Consider the following 22,668-nt stretch of genomic DNA (forward strand, 5'->3'; position numbering starts at 1 on the left):
ACAAAGAACTCAAACAAATTTACAAGAAAAAAACAAACAACACCATCAAACAGTGGGCAAAGGATTTGAATAGACATTTCTTAAAAGAAGACATGCATACAACCAACAGGCACATGAAAAAATTCTCGTCATCACTGGCCATCAGAGAAATGCAAATCAAAACCACAATGAGACACCATCTCACACCAGTTAGAATGGCAATCATTAAAAAGTCAGGAAACAACAGGTGCTGGAGAGGATGTGGAGAAATAAGAACACTTTTACACTGTTGGTGGGATTGTAAACCAGTTCAACCATTGTGGGAAACAGTATGGCGATTCCTCATGGATCTAGAACTAGAAATACCGTACGACCCAGCCATCCCATTACTGGGTATATACCCAAAGGATTATAAATTATGCTGCTATAAAGACACATGGACACGTATGTTTATTGTGGCACTATTCACAACAGCAAAGTCTTGGAATCAACCCAAATGTCCATCAGTAACAGACTGGATTAAGGAAATGTGGCACACATACACCATGGAATACTATGCAGCCATAAAAAAGGATGAGTTCATGCCCTTTGTAGGGACATGGATGCAGCTGGAAACCATCATTCTCACCAAACTATCACAAGAACAGAAAACCAAACACCGCATGTTCTCACTCATAGGTGGGAATTGAACAATGAGATCACTCGGTCTCTGGAAGGGGAACATCACACACCGGGGCCTATTATGGGGAGGGGAAGGGGAGAGGGATGGCATTGGGAGTTATACCTGATGTAAATGATGAGTTGATGGGTGCAGCACACCAACATAGCACAAGTATACATATGTAACAAACCTGCACATTGTGCACATGTACCCTAGAAGTGGAGGTATAATTTAAAAAAACAATAATTAATCAGAATAGTAATAATAATAATGACTTTCTAAACTTGCTTTAAGATAATGCCTATCAAATCTTTATCACACTTCCAGGCACATGGTATTCTATATCATTATTGTCTCTTCCTTCTACTTACTTTATTACTCACTGGCAAAGCATAGGGAGCTAGTCAGATTTTCTGATTCAAAGCCACATAATAAAATGATGAATGCCAAGTCATCATAAACATATTGACTCTAATTTAGTTTCCATTCCTATTGTACTGAAACAATATTGGCTTATGCTAAGTTATCTTCATTTTCCAATAGGCTCATCTCTCACCACAAATAGAGTCAGTAAGTCTATGATGAGCTGTCACAAGACAGTAGATATTTTTTCTGGCTTACTAGAACATACTTGAGGTCTGAATTGGACAAACCTGTCTAAAGAAACTAAAAGGACCAAGCAGAGGTAATCACTTCTTTCTCCTGAAGTGTCCGTGTCCAGAAACAGAAAATAGTACCTACTGAGATTCCTGGTAAGAACATTTAAGTCCCTTGTAAAGGGTCATCTGGTATCAGATTCTACTTTGGATGTTGGATGTTGGTTTGACATCATTTTCCACATACCTTAACGTCCACTTCTAAACATACCTCTTTGTTTCCATCTCTCTTTTTCTCATTACTTGTTTACAACTCCTTTCTGTTACCTATGCACTAGTAAACTTCTGTTTATCATCTATCCAGTCAACATAAAAATAAAATTTAATTTTTATTCAGTCAAATACAAGCTGTTTGCCACTTAGCATAATTCAACTGCTTTGCCTTTTGTATCTTGAAGTCAGAATTGCAACCCTACTGCTGATGTTAGAATGTGAGGATGTCAGTGGCTGTACCTTTGAGAATAAATGTAGGATATTAGATCTGAAAGGAGATTCCCTAATGTTAAAGCCAAAAAATCTGAGAGTAAACAAGTTAAGACACCTCCATAGATTCACACAGCTTGTCATCCCAGAAATACTTTGAATCAGAATTAAAATTCCTTGAATTTAAGCCACATGTCTGTGATCTAAACTATGCTAGGGTTCAGGTGTGGTGGCTAACATCTGTAATCCCAGCACTTTGGGAGGCCAAGGCAGGAGGACTGCTTGTGCCCAGGAGTTTGAGACCAGCCTGGGCAACATAGTGAGACTCTGTCTTAAAAATTAAAAAATAAATAAATAAAAGAAGAGAAAAAAGAAAAAAAGAAAACTATGCTAGGTACTAACGTGAGAAATTCATGGAAATTTACAGGACAGCGAAAGCAATGATAGACTATTTCATCTTGGGTACAGTAGAATGTAGCTAGGGTTCTTTACTTCCTTCCTTCCTGAGAGAGGGCAACTTGGCAATTGGCTAGGATAAAGAAATCAGGTAAAACGTGGAAATGTTCACAGAAACTTTAAAAAGCACCATCTTTCTTCTAAATTAGTAATCTAAGTTCAGGATCTTTCAAACCAAAAATGTAAACATTCTATGATGCTTTTTATCCCCATAAGGATCTCTTAGTTCAAATACCTTGATTTCTTCTCCTGTTCTTTAGCCTCCCTCCCTCTCTTCTTCCCTCTCTTCCTTCTCTCCTTTGCCTTCACTGTTGTATTTACAGTTTTGTTTTCCTCTACCACATCTGGTAGATTAGCTCTCATAGGTAAACGGCTTTGAACTAAAGGACTAGCTCTGTGGTAAGAACCATAGGTGTCACAGGGTACTTAATAAAAAGAAATAAGAATTAGATAGAAAGAAGAGAAAGGGGTAATGCTGTAAAAATTAATGAAAAGTTATTGAGTTAACTTAGACCACCCATGCCAGGCTATTTGAAGCCTTCTTAAATGAAAACAACCGCTCCTGTTTGGGAAAATTTCAAAGGTTTTATTTGCCTTCAATTTTTAGAATTAACAACAAAAGACAAGGGCTGGGAAGGGCTGCAGTTGCTACAGAGAGTGGTAAGAGTGAGTTTCTTGATTGAAATCCTTTTCCAGGGGCTGGTAGCCTATTCTGTTTTCAGGTATTTATAGTTTCATAGGCAAGAGACCTGCAGTTCATTTGGTTGAGCCTGAGGCAAAGGCGAATGAGATCCCCCATGTTGACTGGCAATGTGTAAATCACTTAACTACACCTAGCAAGTCACTTAGATTCCCTGGGCTCCCATGGAGTCACTTGTAAAATAGGAATTCTTTTAGGTTAACTTTCATGGTTGTTATTAGATGGTAACATTTTGTAAGCAGCAAAGGCAATATGAAGAAAATGCACTTTCACTCCTTGGTGTCTGCAATCTTTTTCTCTTTTGTAATCGCCATGGGTTATGATGCATTCAACCTATAATGGTATACAATAATCTTCCCTGAATAGTATTAAAATAATCAAGGGATATTTATGGTCCAAAATGAACTCAAGTCTTTTGAATTTTAAAAGTTACCAAGAAACACACACAGATATACATGCACCCAACATATACTTTAAGGAACTGTAAAGATAAAAAAATTATTAAAACTAAATTAAGTTTAGATTATACATTTAATGCCCCCCCACCCCTGTCAGTGTTGTATGTTGCTGAACTCATAATCAGCATGCGTACACCATTAATTATTCTGCTTTGGTTTTCATTTATTATTTGAAAGGCTAAATATAATAAAGGATAAGAACTTGAGCCATGGAGTCAGTCAAAAGTAGATTCAAATGCCAGCACAGTCTCTTAAATATATTCATGACATTTGGCAAACTTCTTAGCCTCTATAAAACTTAATTTCCTTGTTTGTAAAAGGGAATGTTAATGATAGCATCTACCAGATGGGATTATTTATAGGATTAAGTGAGATAATATTTATAAAATGCTTAGCACAGCATCTGGTTCAGGGTAAGGCCCTAATAAATGTTTGCTTTATTATCTTATGTGTAAATTGACACACCTATTATTTACACAGTAGTATAGTAGTCCAGAAAATTATCAATAATGTTCTTTTTTTTTTTACTGCTAAGAATTTGAGTTGTTTAAAATTATGTGGAGAAGTAAGTACTAGTTATATAAATATGTACATATTAAATATTCTTTTATGTTATGTTTATTGTCTTGAGTAATATTCTGTAAGCTGAAAACATAGGATCAAATGAGAGATTTTATGGGCCTTTTACAAACTGCCAAATTGCTCTCCAGAGAAAAGTAAACCAATTTACCAATAGTTGCATGATATTATTAAACCTCTTTCTTCACAAACACATGAACACTGGGTTTTCACTATTTTAATTTATCTATTATAGAAGAATCAGCATAAAATCATACCAAAATATATTTGATTTTGCTTTTTTTTAACAGCTAATGAAAGAAGGTTTCTGTTTGTTTGTTTGTTTTGTTTTTGCTATTGTTTTCCCAGCCTAAAATTAGCACTTCTTCTGGCCAGTCAGTTCATTTGCCTTGACCAGTTAGGGAGCCATTTAATGTTTTAAAGCAGGACGTGATACTCATAATCTATAATGACTCCCAGGTGGAGTTCCATTCCAACATTTCCCTACATGTAGCATTTATTTGCCTGCAACTACAGAAAGAAGCTAAGAATATTCTCAGATATTTCCTACTACGGGCTAATTTTTAAAAATTTGAATAGAATTAAGATGACAGCAGACAATTAAAGAGAGTTATTACCAGAATAGTCATGTAGCATTAATTTGGAATTGATGGAAATAGAAAGTAAACTTGAAACCAAAGATTCTACTAAGACTCCATCCTTTGCTTTACTCTAATGGAATCTTTATGGGAACCATTGTCTCCAATCCCAAATTTCCCATTTTGGCCCATAGATATTAGTAGGGCACTTCCCATCTTCCTTCACTTCTCCATGCCTGCTTTCCGTAACCTCTCCAACACAATCACCCCAACCTTGTACTTTCAGGTAAAAGCCAAAATACCATGAATTACTGAAGAGAAAGCATCACCTAAATCAGGTTACTTTCTATTAAAACAAGAGGACCTCTCTACATCCAGCTAGACCATAAAAGGGTTTAAAGAACATATAAACTCTTCATTATTGAATAATTGTAAGTCATGACAGAGCTCTCATGATTCAAAATGAATAAACAAAAAAATGAGGAAAAGAAGTTGGAAGAGCAGGAACGGGTAAGAAGCACAACCCAGAGGTGGTAAAACATCCTGCAAAAGTGCAAGGAGGGCAATGCCTTTCCAGAAGCTTGGCAGTGGTGCACTTCAGGGGAATGACTAGCCAGAGGACACAGAAACAAGCATTATGGAGCCTGTATGAAGGTATCTGGAAAGTTGTTTCTCACAAAGGAATCTATGGGATGATAAATGAAAAGATAACTGATCCAAATGGAAAGTGAGCTGGCAATAGTACAAACATGAATAAAAGGAAACTCATGAAAGATGAGGAATAGGTGCAATGAAACCCAAACGTAAGTTGTAAATTCACCAAAATTAAAATATGTTATCAGCAAAGAGTAGAGAGTCCACGCTGCAGAAAATTGAATGTGTGAGGGCAAACTTGAGACAAACTTCCAGAATTTGATGAATTGGGGCAAGGAGGTGAAAAGGATTAAAGAAGAAGAGAGAACAGATAAGAGGTTAGAAAACAGATACCAAACACTTCAGAGGAAGATAATGAAGACGTGGGGTGGCATCACTGATCCTTTAAAATTGAGACATGTTTCAAGGGAATAGAATGTTCATAATTCAAAATCAATTAAAAGGAACTAAACCACAAACACAAGAAAAAAGAAAGAAGGGAGGAAAGAAGGAAATATTTTTGATGTAGTAGAAAAATAATCTTTGTGTTAGGGAACAAAGAGAAACTACTACAACTATGAAGGTCGAAAAGACAGGGTGCAGCCAGGTGCAGTGGCTCACGCCTATAATCCCAGCACTTTGAGAGGCTGAGGTGGGTGGATCACTTGAGGTCAGGAGTTCAAAACCAGCCTGGACAACATGGTGAAAACTCGTCTCTACTAAAAATATAAAAATTAGCCGGGCATGATGGCAGGCACTTGTAATCCCAGCTACTCAAGAGGCTAAAGCAAGAGAATCCCTTGTACCCAGGAGGTGGAGGTTGCAGTGAGCTGAGGTTGTCCCACTGCACTCCAGTCCAGGGGACAGAGAGATACTCCCATCCCCCCTTCCAGAAAAAAAGAAAGAAAAGAAAAAGAAAAAGAAAAAACAGGGTACATACAAAGAAATAAAAATTAGGCTGGCTACCATAAGATTACATACCAGAGTAAATTTGGACACGTCTACACTGTTTTAATGTATTACCCATAAAATCTCTAGGCAGGGAATGTAGAATTCCTAGGCAAAGGGAAGAGAAAGATATTCACGTATGTATTAATATGCAAAAAACTCCATTGATTTACATTTTAAAAAAGAAAAACTATTTTTAAGGTGTTCTCTGAAAAACGTAAGATGAATCAACATTGAGAAAAAAGAATGAGGACATGATTGCATAGAATGGGTAGAGATGAGCAATGCAAGTAATTAAACACAAAGTTGAATTTTAAAATGATCTGAACATGATTATAAGACAATTTAAATGCCATAGGTAATTCTTGTTTGGGAAAATTAACATTGGAAAAATTAGATTTTTGTTTCAAATAAACAGAACACAGATGATTTTATAAGCAGTATGTACATGTTCAAGGTGCAGATGTATCCTAGGACATTTAAAGTGTTCCAGGTCATAGAACAATAGAGACCAAGTACAGACTTCACTCATTCACAAATATAGGCACAAAACTCCTCAGTTCACTGTACGTAACATCACTGTCTACATTAAAACAATATTTCAGATCACAGCCAAATACATTTTCCTTAGAAATGTAAAGTAGCTGAATATTAGAAAATCTATAAGATTTTATTAATTCAAGTAAATAGTTATTTTCTAGCTACTAAAGAAGTTTTGATAAAAGTAATCATCCAGTCTGGACTTTGTTAAATTAATAAGCTAAAAAAATAGTAATAATGAAGAAGATATCAAATATTAATATCAAACCAAGAGCCATTTCACTTAATTCTTAAATGCTTAGAGTCATTCTCATTTTGAAGTTAGGTTTATGGTGAGGATGCTCATAAAATCCTCAGCCTTAAACACTCGTCTCAAAACTCTAGCCAAGATCATAAGATAAGAAAAAGAAGTAAGCAAAGCTGATGGTCAAAATTTATAAATGATACTGTTTTCTATCCAGACAAAGAGAAAAATCCATGGAAATACTTTTAGGTATAACTAGAGAGTTCATTGAAGTTGCAAATAAATATATAAATAACCCAGAAATTTCCTATATAACTAAAACAAGCACTTAGAAGCAATGTAGTGAAAATACACTTTTAGATTAACAAAACTTTTAAAATATTGAAATGAAAAGTTTTGATGATATATTCAGGAACTACATAAAAGGATACAAAAGAATCCCTACAATACTTTACTGATGAACATCAAAGCAGATCTGAATAAGTGAATAAAAATATCAGATTTTATAAAAGTAACATAGACAAGCAGTCAATAAACCAAAAATATCTATAATTTTAATATTACCTGAGTTAAAATCCCAGTGGCAACTAACAACTCATTATAGAGTGCATCGGTGAAAATAAAGAAGGGAATGTAGCAAAACACATTTTTAAACAAATACTAATGAGGTGGTGCTTGCAACATCATACATTTAGATTACAAAGCTACAGTATTAAAAACTATGTGCTCTTGGCAGACAGACTAATGGAACAGAATATAAATCCAAAAAATATATCCAGGTACATGCATGTGTATATACTATGTAATAAACTGGCATTACTCATCAGTAATAAAAGGTGGATTATTTAAAAATACAAAATGATTCAATAGTAAAAATGTAAAAGAAATTATAATATATAAATATACTCACTATAAAACTATCTGCCTACATCGGTTCAATAACAGATAAACAGTGGGTGTGAATTTATCTGTTATTAAACCGAGGTAGATAGGTTTATCCAAGGCAAGAGAAGCAAAGAAAAGAATTGATAAACATAATTACTTGAAAGCAAAAACATTCAATGTCAATAAACCACATAAAAAATGTGAAAGGTAAATGACAATTTGGGGAAAATATTTGCAGCATGCAAGACAAACAGAAGTTGAGTACCTTTAACACAGAAATTAAAATTAAATGTAAATATAACTTCTTTAAAAAAAGGAATGGTTAACAGAATAATGCACAAAGACATGATTAGGAAATTTATAAAAAAGAATATTCATGATATAGAAGGATTGTTATCTGCATCAGAAAATAGCAAATTCTAAATTAAAACAGCACTCCATTTTCTCCTAAAATGGCAAAGGTTTTAATATAGAAACAACCAGTGTTTATAAGGCTGTAAAAAGAAGAACTATAGTACATTGTTTTTGAGAGTACTGTATGTCTATTTATCCATAGGTAAAAAATATAACCTAGGAATAAGTTCAAATAATTTATTGTCCACATGATGAACGTAGTTAATGACAATATATTATATTCTTGAGAAGTGACAGAAGAGTGGATGTTAAATGTTCCCACCACAAAAATGATAACTTTGTGGGGTGATACATAGGTTAATTACTAGAATTAGCCATTCTACAATGTATATGTGCTGCAAGGCATCATATGGTACACAATAAACACATACAATTTTATCTGTCAATTTAAAACAACAAATTGATTAAGTTAAAATGAGAAAATAATTTAAGATACTTCACCAAAATGTTGACAATAGTTATCAGGATGATGAGACAGGGATGGGGCGCTTTTGTCTGCCTTCCTAATTTCATTTTCTCATTCTAAAGAACAAAATTGTACTTTTACAAATGAAAATCAAGCACCTTTTTAATTATTAAACATTTTTTTCTAAGATCTATGTAGAATTTTTATTCTTTTAGTGTTGTCCCGTCAAACAAATCTAGTTTATGTAGATACTAAGGTGAGCCCAGGCTAAAGCAACAGGACTATAATTTCGGAGAACATGAGAGGTATTGAGCCATTGCTGAGGCACAGCTCTGAAGCTCTGAGCTTTAGCTTTCTCTTGTTATTAGTGGAAGGACAAATGGAGGGTGGGGGCTCAGCTTAGAAGAGCAAGAGGCAGTGGAGGGATACAAATCCAGATGAACAGTGGCTGACTCGGCAAAACTTAAATGACTTTGCAAAAGACCTGTCACAATGGATAAACGGCTCCTCCTGAAGAAGAAGCTTAGCATTCCTGCAGTGCACACACAATTATTTCCAGGGATAAGATTGAGAGGAAGGAGAAAGCAAAAGGAAAGGAAAGATCAAAAGATGCTTTCATGAGTATGCAGACATTTCTGAAATGAGCAACTGGGAAGAAGGGGACTGCAAAAGGAAACCCACAACAAAGCATGCATGTACTTCATTTTAAGCGTCAGTCACTAGGCAAACATCCGCTATCTCTGCTCTTCTGCTCTTGAAAAATGGTAAGTTGCTCTGTGGATATTGACTACACTCTAATTGTTTTTACGGTAAATGAAGCATGAAACCTATTGTCAGAAAACATGATGTCCACAGTGTGCAGCCACACTTTGTCTTCCTGGCTGATCACTCCCAAGGAGTTAATGCTGTCTGTGTGCCTAGGAGAGGATGCAGTACCACATCCTTGCAATTTTTTTTTTTTTTTTTGAGACAGAGTCTCCCTCTGTCACCCAGGCTGGAGTGCAGTGGCATGATCTTGGCTCACTGCAACCTCCACCTCCTGGGTTCAAGACGGGGTTTCACCATGTTGGTCAGGCTGGTCTTGAATTCCTGACCTCGTGATCACCTGCCTAGGCCTCCCAAAGTGCTGGAATTACAGGTATGAGCCATGACACCCAGCTATTCTTGTATTTCTTTAGGGCAGACCTTTGGAGAAGAGCCCCCACACCCACCTTGTTATTCATAATTGCTTCCGTGCAACAACAACACAAATCTTCTTGTAGGATGCTGGAAACCCTGTTATATCCAAGGAAGAGGCAGGAGGGGAGGAGGGTGGTAGAGGTCTCCTCTTTAAAACATACACAGATTTGTGTTGACAAACATTGGTTATACTCTTTGTATTACAATAAGAATCCTAATACCAACAAAAGTTCTAGGATTCACTCTGCTGATTATTACATCTTAGGATTTAACTTCATTCTTCAGAAACTAATCAAATGGTTCTCAAAAAACCTGCTGACAGTTTGAAACCAGCAGATTTTATAAATGTTCTCTCTGTCATCTTTTTGTGACCATAAGCTTATTGGCTGGAATATTTTTGGGGTCAAGAAATGCTCAGGGTGATCTCCCTCACAACCATGTAGTTTTCAGGTCCTTTTGGCAAGAATCACAATCTGTGTGGTCAACTGCTTCGTAACGAATAGGAAAATATATTACCATACAAATGTCTGGGTGAAATAGGTAGTTTCCCTCCTGCTGATCTCCACCAAACTCCATGCCTGGCAAACTTAATTCTAATCTATTCAAAGTAGACATATTAATCACATCCTGTGTACAGGTATCCTGCCCTTAAGGAGCTGCACCAGCCTAGGAAAGGTCAGAGGTCATGGGAGGACCTCTAGCTTCAATCCCCTTGGTCAGGATGCAATTGAAAAACTAATAGTTGTGTGAAATGGTGTGGAAAGGTGGGGGCAAATAATATTATCTCCTTATAATAACCTATATAGCAGCCATTGTATTTGAAGCCTGACATCAAATTCTTTAGACTTGAATTAGAAAAGGCATTTCTTTGATAGATTTCTTTTTGTTCCAGTTTGCAGGCAACTAATCCTCACTGCATTGGATCAAACAGATGGGCACAATCAATTTGATGAAAGCAAGCAATGACAGTTCTGCTCAATCTTCCCTCAATGAGCAGCAGAGGAGAAAGGGGGAAAAAAGGGAAAGAAGGAAAAAAAAATCCAGGCATGCCTACACCCAAGATAGCTTAGTAAAGGAAAAAATGAAAAGACAAGTTGAAATATGTATGCTGGCAGGTGGAAGTGCTTGCTGTCAGAGGGAGAGTCTGAAAACACCACAATGATGCCAAACACATGAAGCCTTCAGACACTGAGGGGTGTTGAAGGGGCCAGGGCAGGCGGAAGTGGTTGTGATGTCAAAAGAAATCAGCAGCAGCAGCTCTATGGAGGAAAGAGCCCTGCACTTAAATTTAAGTTTCTGTAGTCTATGGTCTATAGCCCAGTGTGGTGAGCAAGTTAATTACTGCATTTAGATAATCAAGTTTCAGAAAACCAGAGCCTTCCAAAGCAGTATTAAGGCATACTGCTACATCTTTCTAGGCTTCACTGGCCATTCGGTAAGAAGTCACACTGCAACAGCCACTCAACAGGAACAGGAGGAAAATTCATGAAAATGAGCTAGAAATAAGATGGTCCCAGGATGAATGGCTTTCTCTCTGCCTTTGGACGTGAAGTGCATGACCAGATGCCTCCTCATTTACCAGGAAGCACTTTCCCAACAGCTCAATTTCCCCATCCCTTCTGACACTCAGAGTGTGGGCAATGACTTAGCTGCCTTTGGCTTCTTGGACTCCCCTCCATCCTCTCTCCTCTCATATGCCCATTATTTCTTCCCCTCTTGTCCCCTGAATTTGTTTTGGTCAAGTCTAAAATATTTCTCAACAGGAAAGAGCATCAAAAGGGCTCATTTGGATAACGGTTCTCCTTCCCTTGGCTCATTAACAGTCCCCACGATTCTCAGAGATCCAGCCTTTCCCTGCTGTGGCTGGGAGTCTGGTTCTCTGAGCCAATGCGTTAATCATCTTCAAGTGGTTCCCTTCATCTTCCAAGAAGGAACTATGGTGTTTGAGAATGGGAAGAGAGTAAAACATTTCTTGTCTCCAAGTGCCTAGATATTGCCAATGAGATTGCCATTTTTCTCTGAGTAATGGCTCAAAAACGTTATCTGTATACATATAAACACAGAACTGGCAAATATAAGTGTATGTAGATATCCATGTGTGTCACCAAGCCACATCTTCTTTATCATAAGTAAAATGCGTTACCTAGAAATACGTATAAATACATATAGTTTTAGATTTGCATATATGTGTATGAACAGGCAGCACCCTCTTTATCATCAGTAGGAAAGGATATGTCCCTGGTTTGGGTCATCCAATAGGGCCTAACTGCACCTACCTTTACTTGGCAGTTCTCCCGTATTTTGTCTGTGTAAAGACCCCTAGGTCCACTCAACTTTCATTACTGAGATATTCAGCAATGGAACCACCAAGGTCCAAATTTCTCTGAGCCCTTGGGAGCATCTTACCACTGGAGGTGCTGGTCCAGAGCCTCCTCCTCAGCACTCAGCAGAGTTGCAGCTCGAGCCAGGAGCTGATGGCTGCAGCTGGCAGATTTGAGCTCCAGGATGAGGAGGCCCAAGCAGAACATGGCTCCCATCTCCTCCAGTTCTCTGGTACCAAACTGTAGACCCTGCCAGTTAAACAAAGCATTAACCATGACAATGTATAATGGGAGCTGAGTGGTGGTGACACATGAAGATTGGGAAGAAGGACTCCTACACACAGGCCTTTTTCAGACAGTGAGAATTAATTCTATTTGTCAGTCGCCGTCCATCGTGTTCTGTTGTGTGCATTGTGGATTGGTGGTGATGTCAACATCCAGGGCTCCCCAGAAATACCCCCACGACAATAATGAGCTGGTAGGGGTTATAAAGGGAAGCAGGGTGCATGGAGATCCAGGAGTCTATCCCCTTCCCACATGATGGTCAAAGCAGCAATGCTTTTATCTGTATTTTACAAAGGGTTTTCACTGCTGAAAAAAAGTTCATGAACAATCTTACTAAGAGATGCCTTTTCCTTCCTCTGAATTTATCAGCCAATGGAGAAGAGTAGGGGAAATCTTTCATATATAAATACTGAACACTGAAACTTTAAAAAAAAAAAAAAAAAAAAAAACAACAGCATTCATTTAGAAACCCCTATTCAGCTGTACTCAGATATCCTTGAAAGCAAAATCATGACATGTACTCTATAGCATAATTCATGAAGAAACAGATAATAATAACAATTGACAAAACTTAATTGATCACTTACTGCATGCCAGAAAACCTTCTGAGCTCTTTGATTTGCATTAACTCAGTGGATCCTTACCAAAGCCCTATGAGGTAGAGATTGTTCTTTTTTTCCATTCCACAGATAAGGAGATGCAGACTTATCAATACAACTAACTTATCCAAGGCCTAGCATCTAGTAAGCACCAGAGGCTAATAAGTAAATTCAGGTTCAACTACTCAACATAAAAAGCTGTGTAGCGACTATAAGAGACTCCACTGTGGTGAGCTAGAAAGTGTGTGGTTTTTGAAGTTAGATCAGACTTAAGTGTGACTCCTGGTTTCACTAGTTTGTAACTGTGTGGGCTTGGGCTCAGTGAATGCTATTTGCCTTGATTTTCTCATCTGTAAAATGGAATCATAATTCTCCCTTTCATACCTAGGCATCTGGTGATAAGGAATATTTCACAGTCACAATATTGATCAAAATTAGCTCAATTTATCTTTCTCTCTTCCTATAAAGATATTTAATACAACAGAATTCAGTGTGGTACCGAGGCCTTCCTGTTTATAAAGTACATTTGACCTAAATAAAAAGTAATCAATAGTGAATCATTTTTTTTGCAAATAGATTTTCACAGCCAAATAATAATGATTATGGAGGACAGGAATGGAGCAATAAGAATGCAAGAGGATTGCTAATAAGCACCCCAAGGAGAAACAGAATTCCAAATTGGGAAATTGTAAACCTCACAAAAGAATTCCTGGCTAAAAGCATTAAAAAGGTAGAAAATCCTCAAATTTATTTCAGCTGTTTGAAAATTTGATTCGCTGCATGTTTTGACACCTGTTTTCCTAAAGAAAGGAGACATTACTTCAGAGTTAAGGGAAGTCAGTTCCTCCTTAAGCAACAGCAGCCAGAAGGGAAAGACAGATGTTGAACAAGTTGTTTTTTTTCTTAAGTCAATAGAAAAGATCACTTTTTAAAGAGAGAGAAATCTCAGTCTCTTTTCTAAAGCTCCAAGGTCTGATTCTTTCCCCCACCGCTTTTTCCAGGTTACTTTTATAAAATTCTAGAATGGCTGGCTTGGTTGGAAGAAAGTGAAGGTCACACCCTCCTGCTCAGTCAGCCACCTCACAGATGGCAAAGGAGAGGCGAGGAAGGGAATGAGAGTAAAACTCTGGCCCTCAGGGGCAGGAGCACTCACATACACATTTGCAACCCCAGCCTCCAGCAGACACATAACAGGTGCTCTGTAGAGGTTAAAAGAAGGAGTCCTTTGGGAAAATAAACCTCAGAGTGTATGGCATACTGGTAGGTTAGGGAGAGTTCATCATACCAGACAACTTCTATCCAATAACAGCTAAAATGATAGTACTTTCTAATGTAAAAAAATTTGATGCCCCAGATGATGGCCCACATATTTCAAGTCATGGTTGTCATTGTAACAAGTAGTCCAGAAGACCTTGATTAAAGGAACTTGTACCACTTTATTGGCTGTGGAGACTTGGACAAGGCCCTTATATTCCATTTTGCACTTCACTATTAATCTCTCTTTACTACTCTATTTTTTTCTTTTTACTCTCACATGGTATAATTTGAGTGTTGTGTTTGTTTTTGATTTGTTTTAGAGAAAGGGTCTCGCTCTGTCATCTAAGCTGGAGTTCAGTGGCGCTATCACAGCTCACTGCATCCTTGAACTCCTGGGCTAAATATATTTGTTTATGTAGATGACCTCCTCTCACACCCCATCACTGGTGTGGAAGAGAACTTTTCAAAGGCAAAGACTGAGGAGTATGTTTCTTCCTTTACATCCCTGGCATGGAGCACACACCTGTCAAATGTCATATCCTCAGTATGTGATAAATGGATAAATAATGACTCTAAATGAGTGTACGTGGAGAGGCATGGATGGATTTTTATCTCTGAGATGCATATTGTATCTGTCAAGTAGAACTTGACTTCTCTGGGTTTGGGCATGTGAGTGCCTTTAAATCTTGCTCTCCCATTGTCAAATGTTGTGAGCATTAAAAATAAAACTGATTTTATTTTGGCTCCAGGAGACTTATTCATATCTCTGGATATAAACTGGGAAATAGGTAAATAAAATTTAGAAATTTTGACCTCCACTTTGGTCAGGGTTATCATGGGTACACAGTAGAAAGTTGATGAATAAAACTGGCTCTGGGTATGTTTAAAAGTGAGTATAAATAAAATAGAGATCCAATTCCCTTCTCACCCAGCTCAGATGTCTTAATTAGAAATTTTTTCCACAGATGGTAAAACAAATTCTGACTATAGTGACTTAAACAAGGTTTTATTTTGCACAAAAATAAATTTGAGGGAAAGGTAGAAGGTTCATGGCATATAGGTCCCTATCTCTGCACAGTATTAGTAAGCAAGGCTGACCAGCACAACCCTCTCTGTGTTTTTTAACAGCTTTTCTTGATAACTCACCACAAAAGAAGAATAGTTATGTTAGATATCTGTAAGACAAACATCAGGTCCACAAAAGATGTTTAAATAGCATAAATACTGATAATTGGTGTGCAAAAGAGAACAAACAAGCAAATGTGGGAAAATATCCCATTTCGTTATTTAAATAAAAATGCCTTCTACACTCTGCAAATTGATAGACTATTACGTATATAATATATATAATATTCTCTTACTATATAAGTTTGCTTACTCTCTCTCTCTCTCTCTATATATATATATATGTGTGTGTATATATATATATATATAGTGTGTGTGTATGTGTCAGAGTTTCGCTCTTGTTGCCCAGGCTGTAGTGCAGTGACATGATCTCAGCTCACTGCAACCTCTGCCTCCTGGGTTCAAGCCGTTCTCCTGCCTCAGCCTGCCTTGTGGCTGTGATTACAGATGCCTGCTGCCACGCCCAGCTAATTTTTGTATTTTGAGTAGAAACAGGGCTTCACCACATTGGCCAGACTGGTCTCAAACTCCTGACCTCAGGTGATCCACCCACCTCAGCCTCCCAAAGTGCTGGGATTACAGGCATGAGCCACCGCACCCGGCCTATATTTTAAACTTAATAATACTTAGTGCTGACACTGGCACATGCTGAAACTGGCACATATCAAAATACCTGGTGGAAGTGTAAATTGATTGAGACCTTCAGGGCAGTGGCCCCGTAACATTTGACATGGTAATGTCACTTCAGGGAACCCTTCCTAATAAACTGAACCAAAATAAAAGGGAAGCTATAGGCATAAAAATGTATATTATGACAGTATTATATATAATAATCCAAATTTGAGGGAAATAAAACCATAAGTGTCTAATAGGGGAGTAATGACTAAGGAAATTGTAATGGAATAAATTTGATGGACTACAGGGAAGCTATTAAAATGATAATTATAACAACCATTTAGAATATGAAAAATGCTTATGATTTAAATAAAGTTGAATAAAGTCAAGGTACAAAGCAGGTAGTCATACAATTTATGCCAAAGGTTTGGCAATGAAAGCAGAGGTGATGATCCTCAGACCCCACTCCCCTCCACCCACACTTTCAGATTTTATTGCTATAGTTTGCCAAGAAAACGTAAACACTTCCAGGAGAAGAGGCTCTATAATATCATCAAGAAAATATCCACATAGTTCAGAAATTTTAAAGAATAAGAAATTATTGCAACCTGGAAAAAATGTTTTGAAGGTTATATATGCCTACAAATGAATGGTGGAATTCAGGTTAGCAGTTTGTAAGATCTTCTCTTTATCTTGGATTTTCTGAAGTAGATTTAAATTTATTTTCATTTCTTTTATTTGGGATTTATTAATAGGATAATTAGTATGTTTCAATAATTCTAGAAAAATGTCATCCATGATCTTTTTGAATATTGCCTCTCCCTTATCTCTGTCAAGGAAATCAAAGATAAGTTAATATTTAACGTATGTTTTCTATTTTCCCTTTGTCCTCCACATCTTTTAACCTTACTTTCTTATTTTCTATTTCTTTGTTTCACTGTAGTAAATTCTGATTTTTCTCATATTTTTGTTCCATATTAATAATTCTTTCTTCAACTAGATTGAATCTACTTGTAAACTCATTCATCTCAAAACCATTTCTGAAAAACATATAACCATGGTTATTTTATATTACCATACCCTATTATTCCTGCATACGCAGTGTTTCTGGGCATCATTCATTAGTTTGATTTTTCTGTTGAGTGTCAATAGTATAGGCCTGTTTTCTCAATTATTTTATAATTTTTAAAATTCTAAACTTATTTTTTTTTAATATTAAAGTCTGTTTTTGTAGACTGGTGTTAGTGCTCTTTTCTTCATCTGGAACTTTTGTTTTTCTCCCCTAAGTACTTGAGGACACTGCCAATCAGAAACCACTACAGACAGCATTTTTGGCTTGAGGTTTTTTGGGCTACAGGGACATTTGAATTGTGATTCCAAATCTGCTTGAAGGAGGGCTATGTTTAGAAATTATGAATGAAGACTTTGACTGTTTTTACTGCTCTACCCAAAGCCATGGCCAAGAAAGTCAAATACACCCACATTATCCCTTTGCAGATTGCAGTTTTACTAATTCATTGACCACAGTTGTCATCTCTGGAGGTCCTGGCTTTGTGTGATGGTCCCAAATGAATCCTCAAACCTTGCATGGGTCTCTGTCTTTGTTACAAAATCCAAGTTATAAGTGAATAGGGTTTAGTATCTGCCCCCAAAGTCTTACAACCACCTCTGGTAATCACTTTTTGTAAAACAGAGCATCATTGAATATCCTCTGTAAACATGCACAGAGAAAAGATGTTAAATCTATGAAGAAATATTGCAGATAAAAGGGGGCCACTCTGAAGATACCAAACAAATGTCTTTTTGTGAAATAGATTTACTGCCAGAAATGGGAAAAATCTGGGAAATTTCTTGTTTACATTTTCTAAAAGAAACGAGTATATTGCATTGGTGAAAGTACATTAAAAGGCACAAAAAGGAAACAATAAGAAATTAGAAGTGACAGCACCATTGAGATGAAAATTCAATTTCTAAATTAAAGGCCAAAATAATGAGTTAGACTGTTCAATGTAGAAAATAAAATCTATTACAGAGAAGACAACTTCAAGAAGTTTTCCAATATCTCAAAGGTAGATGATATGAATTGGATATTCGTCCCCTCCAAATCTCATGTTGAAATATGATCCACAATGTTGGAGGTGGGGTCTGGTGGGAGGTGTTTGGGTCATGGGGTTGAATCCCTCATGGATGGCTTGGTACCCTCCCCATGGGAGCGAGTGAATTTTTAGTTCAGGCAAGAGCTGGTTGTTTTAAGTGCCTGGCACCTGCTCCTCTCTCTCTTGCTCCTGTTCTCACCATGTGACATGCCTGCTCCCCCTTCACCTCTGCCATGAGGAAAAGCTCCCCGAGGCCTCACCAGAAGCTGAGCAGATGCTGTGACCATGCTTGTCCAGCCTGCAGAACTGTAAGCCAAATAAACCTCTTTTTTTTATAAATTACCCACTCTCAGGTATTCCTTTATAGCAGTGCAAAACTGACTAACACAACAGATTAGATAAAAATGATGAGCTAAATATATAAATAGGAATTTTAGAAGAGATTATGAAAAAGCGATATGCTCCCATTCGGAATTTAAAACTCAGATAGTATGGTAGTCATAGCAGAAGCCAAGAAGAAAGAAAAGGAAGGAAAGGAGGTTGAGGAGAAGGAAGAGAGTACTCACCTATGGTACAAAACATATCTGAGTTTACATATCAAACAAGATCTCCAAGTATTTGAAATATAATTAAAGAAAAGAAAGAAAAAAGGATCAAGATCCTTATAAATAACTAAAATTAAACAATCTAATATTTATTCATACTACTAATACCTAAGACAGTGGAGCAAGATACATGTAATTTTGAAGAGAAAGTATTGGTACCTCAAAATGTTATGGGTAGGAGCCTCAGGAAGACAAACCTAGAGAAGGGGAAACATTGAATGCAAACCACATCATCAACAAAAAATAGTTTCATAATTTGTTTTAAATTATTAACATAATCCTAATACCAAAAACTGATTATTGTATTACTAATGTATAAACAGGGCAGCAAACCAACCTCATAGATAGATAGATACATAGAAAGCTATATAGATACATAGATACATAGATATCTCAATTTTAAAAAAGTAATTTATGTTCAGAAATATAATATATAAAAAATATACATGATTTAGAGAGTATTTTTCTAAGAATGGCATGATGATGGTATCATTAGGAAATCTGCTAGTATAGATGTTAACATACCAAACATATCAAGATAAAGGGCAGAGAACAGAAGAAAATAGCAGGAACTTCTAAATGGATGCATCTATGTCTGAAACAAGTCATCTCATATGAGCCCACCAGGATTCTTTGTAAACCTGAGAAGATAGCCTGGCATGGTGTGTGTAAACACAGGCCCCAAGACCCATACTGCTGGGGTTACAGTCCTCGTGCTTGCACTTCTAACTGCAGGGTCCTGGGGAAGCCCTTTGACTTTTTGGTGCTTCGGTTTTCTCATCTATATAATGGAAATAATAATTATAATAATCATAATAATATCTAATTCATGGAGTTGCTGAGATAATTCCATGAATTAATATATAAGTTGAGATCAGTTGTTGGCCCATTGCATATTATATAAGTACTTATTATTATCAATAACAGCAGCAAATGCTTATGTAAAACCAATTGTCAAAATCGTACTTGACATTAACACAGTCCTTGTTAAAACTATCACCAAAACTATGGCCTGCTTTCACCACTGTTATTTACTATATTTGACAAGACCCAGACAATTCAATAAGATAAGAAAAAATGAGTCATACATATTAGAAAAGAAGAATCAGGCCGGGCGCCGTGGCTCAAAATCTAAGGTCCGGTGGCCTTGTCTCTGTTGTTGTCTCATATGTCCTTTGTATCTCTAGCTTACTGGGTAGGCCTGAGATGGGCGGACACGAGGTCAGAAGATCGAGACCATCCTGGATAACATGGTGGAAACCGCCCGTCTCTACCTAAAAAATACAAAAAAAAAACTAGCCGGGCGAGGTAGCGGGGCGGCCTGTAGTCCCAGCTTACTCAGGAGGCTGAGGCAGAGAATGGCGTAACCGGCGGTGGGCGGACTTGCAGTGAGCCTTGATACTCCGGCCACTCGCACTCGCATGCCTGGGCGACCGAGCGAGACTGCCGTCTCAAAAAAAAAAAAAAAAAAAAAAAAAAAAAGAGAGAGAAAAGAAGAATCATATTATCTTTATTTGCAGACTGATTATATCCTAAAACAAACCAAATGAATCAACTGAAAGACAAAATTTATTAGAGATAAGGCAACAGTTGAGTAAATAGTTTACAAATATACAAAAATCCATTTTCTTTGTTTAAACCAGCAAAATAAATTATTAAGTATGATAAAAATTCCATTCACAATAGTTACAGAACTATAAAATACCTGAGAATGAAATTACTAATAAATATCACAAGGGTTATGTGATAAATCCTAGGACCAAGAGACAGCAAGGAACATCTAAATAAATTCTGGGAAAGCAAGGCCCAGGACCATGCAATATGAATTCTCCCCCTATTAGTCTATCAAAGCATAGGAAATCAGAATGCCACTGGGGATTTTCAGACTTGGAAAACAAATTCCCCTCCGGAAGAATACATGGCAAGAATATCTCAGAATAAAAAGTAAAAACTATTAACGAGGGTTTTCCCTTACAAATAAGGAAAAGCTCTTGTACGCGATGATGATGAAATGTTTTGGTACTGATAATAAAACATGGCAGGCAGATCAAAGGAAGACTACAGAAAGCACAAAAATCTTGGGATAAATAAAGGTTTGCAGTTGACAAAGGAGCCCTTCAGGCACCAGGAAAAGGACTACAATAAAGATAAAACTCAAAAGCAGTTTGTTAATATTTGAGGGAAAATCTTACCCCAAATATTAAAAAAAAAAAAATTATTTTGATTAAAGAGTTAAATGTTCAAAGAATTTAATGATAAAAGGATTAGAATATATTAATGTTTTATCATCTCCAAACCAGGAGAAGGTTTTCAGTGCATATTTTCAAAGGAAGAAATCATAAAGGAAAATATTAATGATTGGATATATAACATTTGAATATATCTAAATAGCCTGAAGTACCACAAACTAAACTAAAATGGAAACAACAAAATAAACATAATTTCAATAGAGAAAAAAAGTGAATTTGCTTTCATATAAAATGTAAATTAATGTAACAATAAAATACTATGATTCTCTTCTCGTCTCAGGCTTACCCTCAGCCCCAAATCATAATCGTCTGCTGGAAATGGACTGGAAACAGTCACTGTTACATACTAGCATCGGCAAAAGCACATGCCACTGCATTCTTTCCAAGAAAAATTTGGAAGTGTATTTCAAAAGCCTTAATAGTGTTTAAACTCTTGGAGCTAACAGTACAAATTTCAGAAATAAATATTAAGGAAATAATCGCAAAATGAGCAACAGAGAAAATCCAAAATGTGCACCGGTTCGCTTTATTACTAGTCAGATAAACTTGAGTGAATTCACACTGTGGAAATACTGACATCATAATGTATTTCAAATTGGCAACGTCAGGGATATAATCATAATGTAAATTACAATTGACTATAGTGTGCTATATTCTTTATTATCCCAATTTTACTTTAAATTTTTTTTTTTTTTTTTGAGATGGAGTCTCGCTCTGTCGCCCAGGCTGGAGTGCAGTGGCCGGATATCAGCTCACTGCAAGCTCTGCCTCCCGGGTTTATGCCATTCTCCTGCCTCAGCCTCCCGAGTAGCTGGGACTACAGGCACCCGCCACCTCGCCCGGCTAGTTTTTTGTATTTTTTAGTAGAGACAGGGTTTCACCATGTTAGCCAGGATGGTCTCGATCTTCTGACCTCGTGATCCGCCCATCTCGGCCTCCCAAAGTGCTGGGATTACAGGCTTGAGCCACCGCGCCCGGCCTACTTTAAATTTTTAAAATGATATATGGGTATAAAAATGTTAACTGGTTAGAAATGCATGATGAGGTTGCATGATTTAAATATTTTCTTTGTGCATTTTCCTTATTTTTTTTAAATCCACAAATTACGTAATTGCTTTTGCTAGTCATTCTTTCCTTCGGCAATGCATGTAAGCCTGAAAGAAGTATAGCTGAATTAAGATGTTATTTTATGTAATATGTGATTTTAAATCTATAAATAAAATTAAATTTAAAATTAACTTTTATAAATCATTAAATTTAAATTTAATATTTTAATTTAAATGCTCAGTAACAAAAGGCAAAGGAATAAGCTGGTTAGGCCTATCTAGTTTCTAAGGTTCCTACTTTTTCCTTCCCATGAACTACCTGGTATCACCTAGATTCCCCTTAACTTTTTTGGGTTCACTAGGCTTGGGTCTACTTGGCAGGGGAGGTAAACACCCAATGAAAAGGTCTGGTGAAGAAATAGCAATGAGACATCTATTTCCTTAGTATTGTCCCTCCAAACATTCTCAGAACCTTTACAAAGAGCCAGCATGAGTTGAAAGTGACTTTTGGAGTTTTAAACAGGTTTGGAGAGGCTCTGAACTTGAATTAAGTGTGTATATTCCCTGCGTCAACACGCATCCAACAGAGAATTTAAAACTGAGTCAATCCAGCCATGCAGATCTGTGAACTCTAATAGGTAGCAGAGAAGAAAGCATGAGGACTGGTGGATGGGCTCTGTGGCTTCTCCACTTATCGACCTGATCAAATGGACTCTAATGCTTTCATGCTG

At 36.8% G+C, this 22,668-nt stretch overlaps 1 protein-coding gene across 1 annotated transcript in view; it reads right to left on the reverse strand.

Annotated features, from left to right (window-relative positions):
* LOC108515225 (cytosolic carboxypeptidase 4-like) overlaps nucleotides 1-22,668 on the reverse strand; it is a 569,984-nt gene that overhangs the window by 235,219 nt on the left and 312,097 nt on the right. Inside the window, exon 8 of the mRNA XM_017851917.1 lies at nucleotides 12,146-12,309. Coding sequence (XP_017707406.1) covers nucleotides 12,146-12,309 — 164 coding nt within the window. The remainder of the gene's footprint in view (nucleotides 1-12,145; nucleotides 12,310-22,668) is intronic.

Source organism: Rhinopithecus bieti, unplaced genomic scaffold (assembly GCF_001698545.2).
Source record: "Rhinopithecus bieti isolate Rb0 unplaced genomic scaffold, ASM169854v2 scaffold_34886, whole genome shotgun sequence".
NCBI lineage: Eukaryota > Metazoa > Chordata > Mammalia > Primates > Cercopithecidae > Rhinopithecus > Rhinopithecus bieti.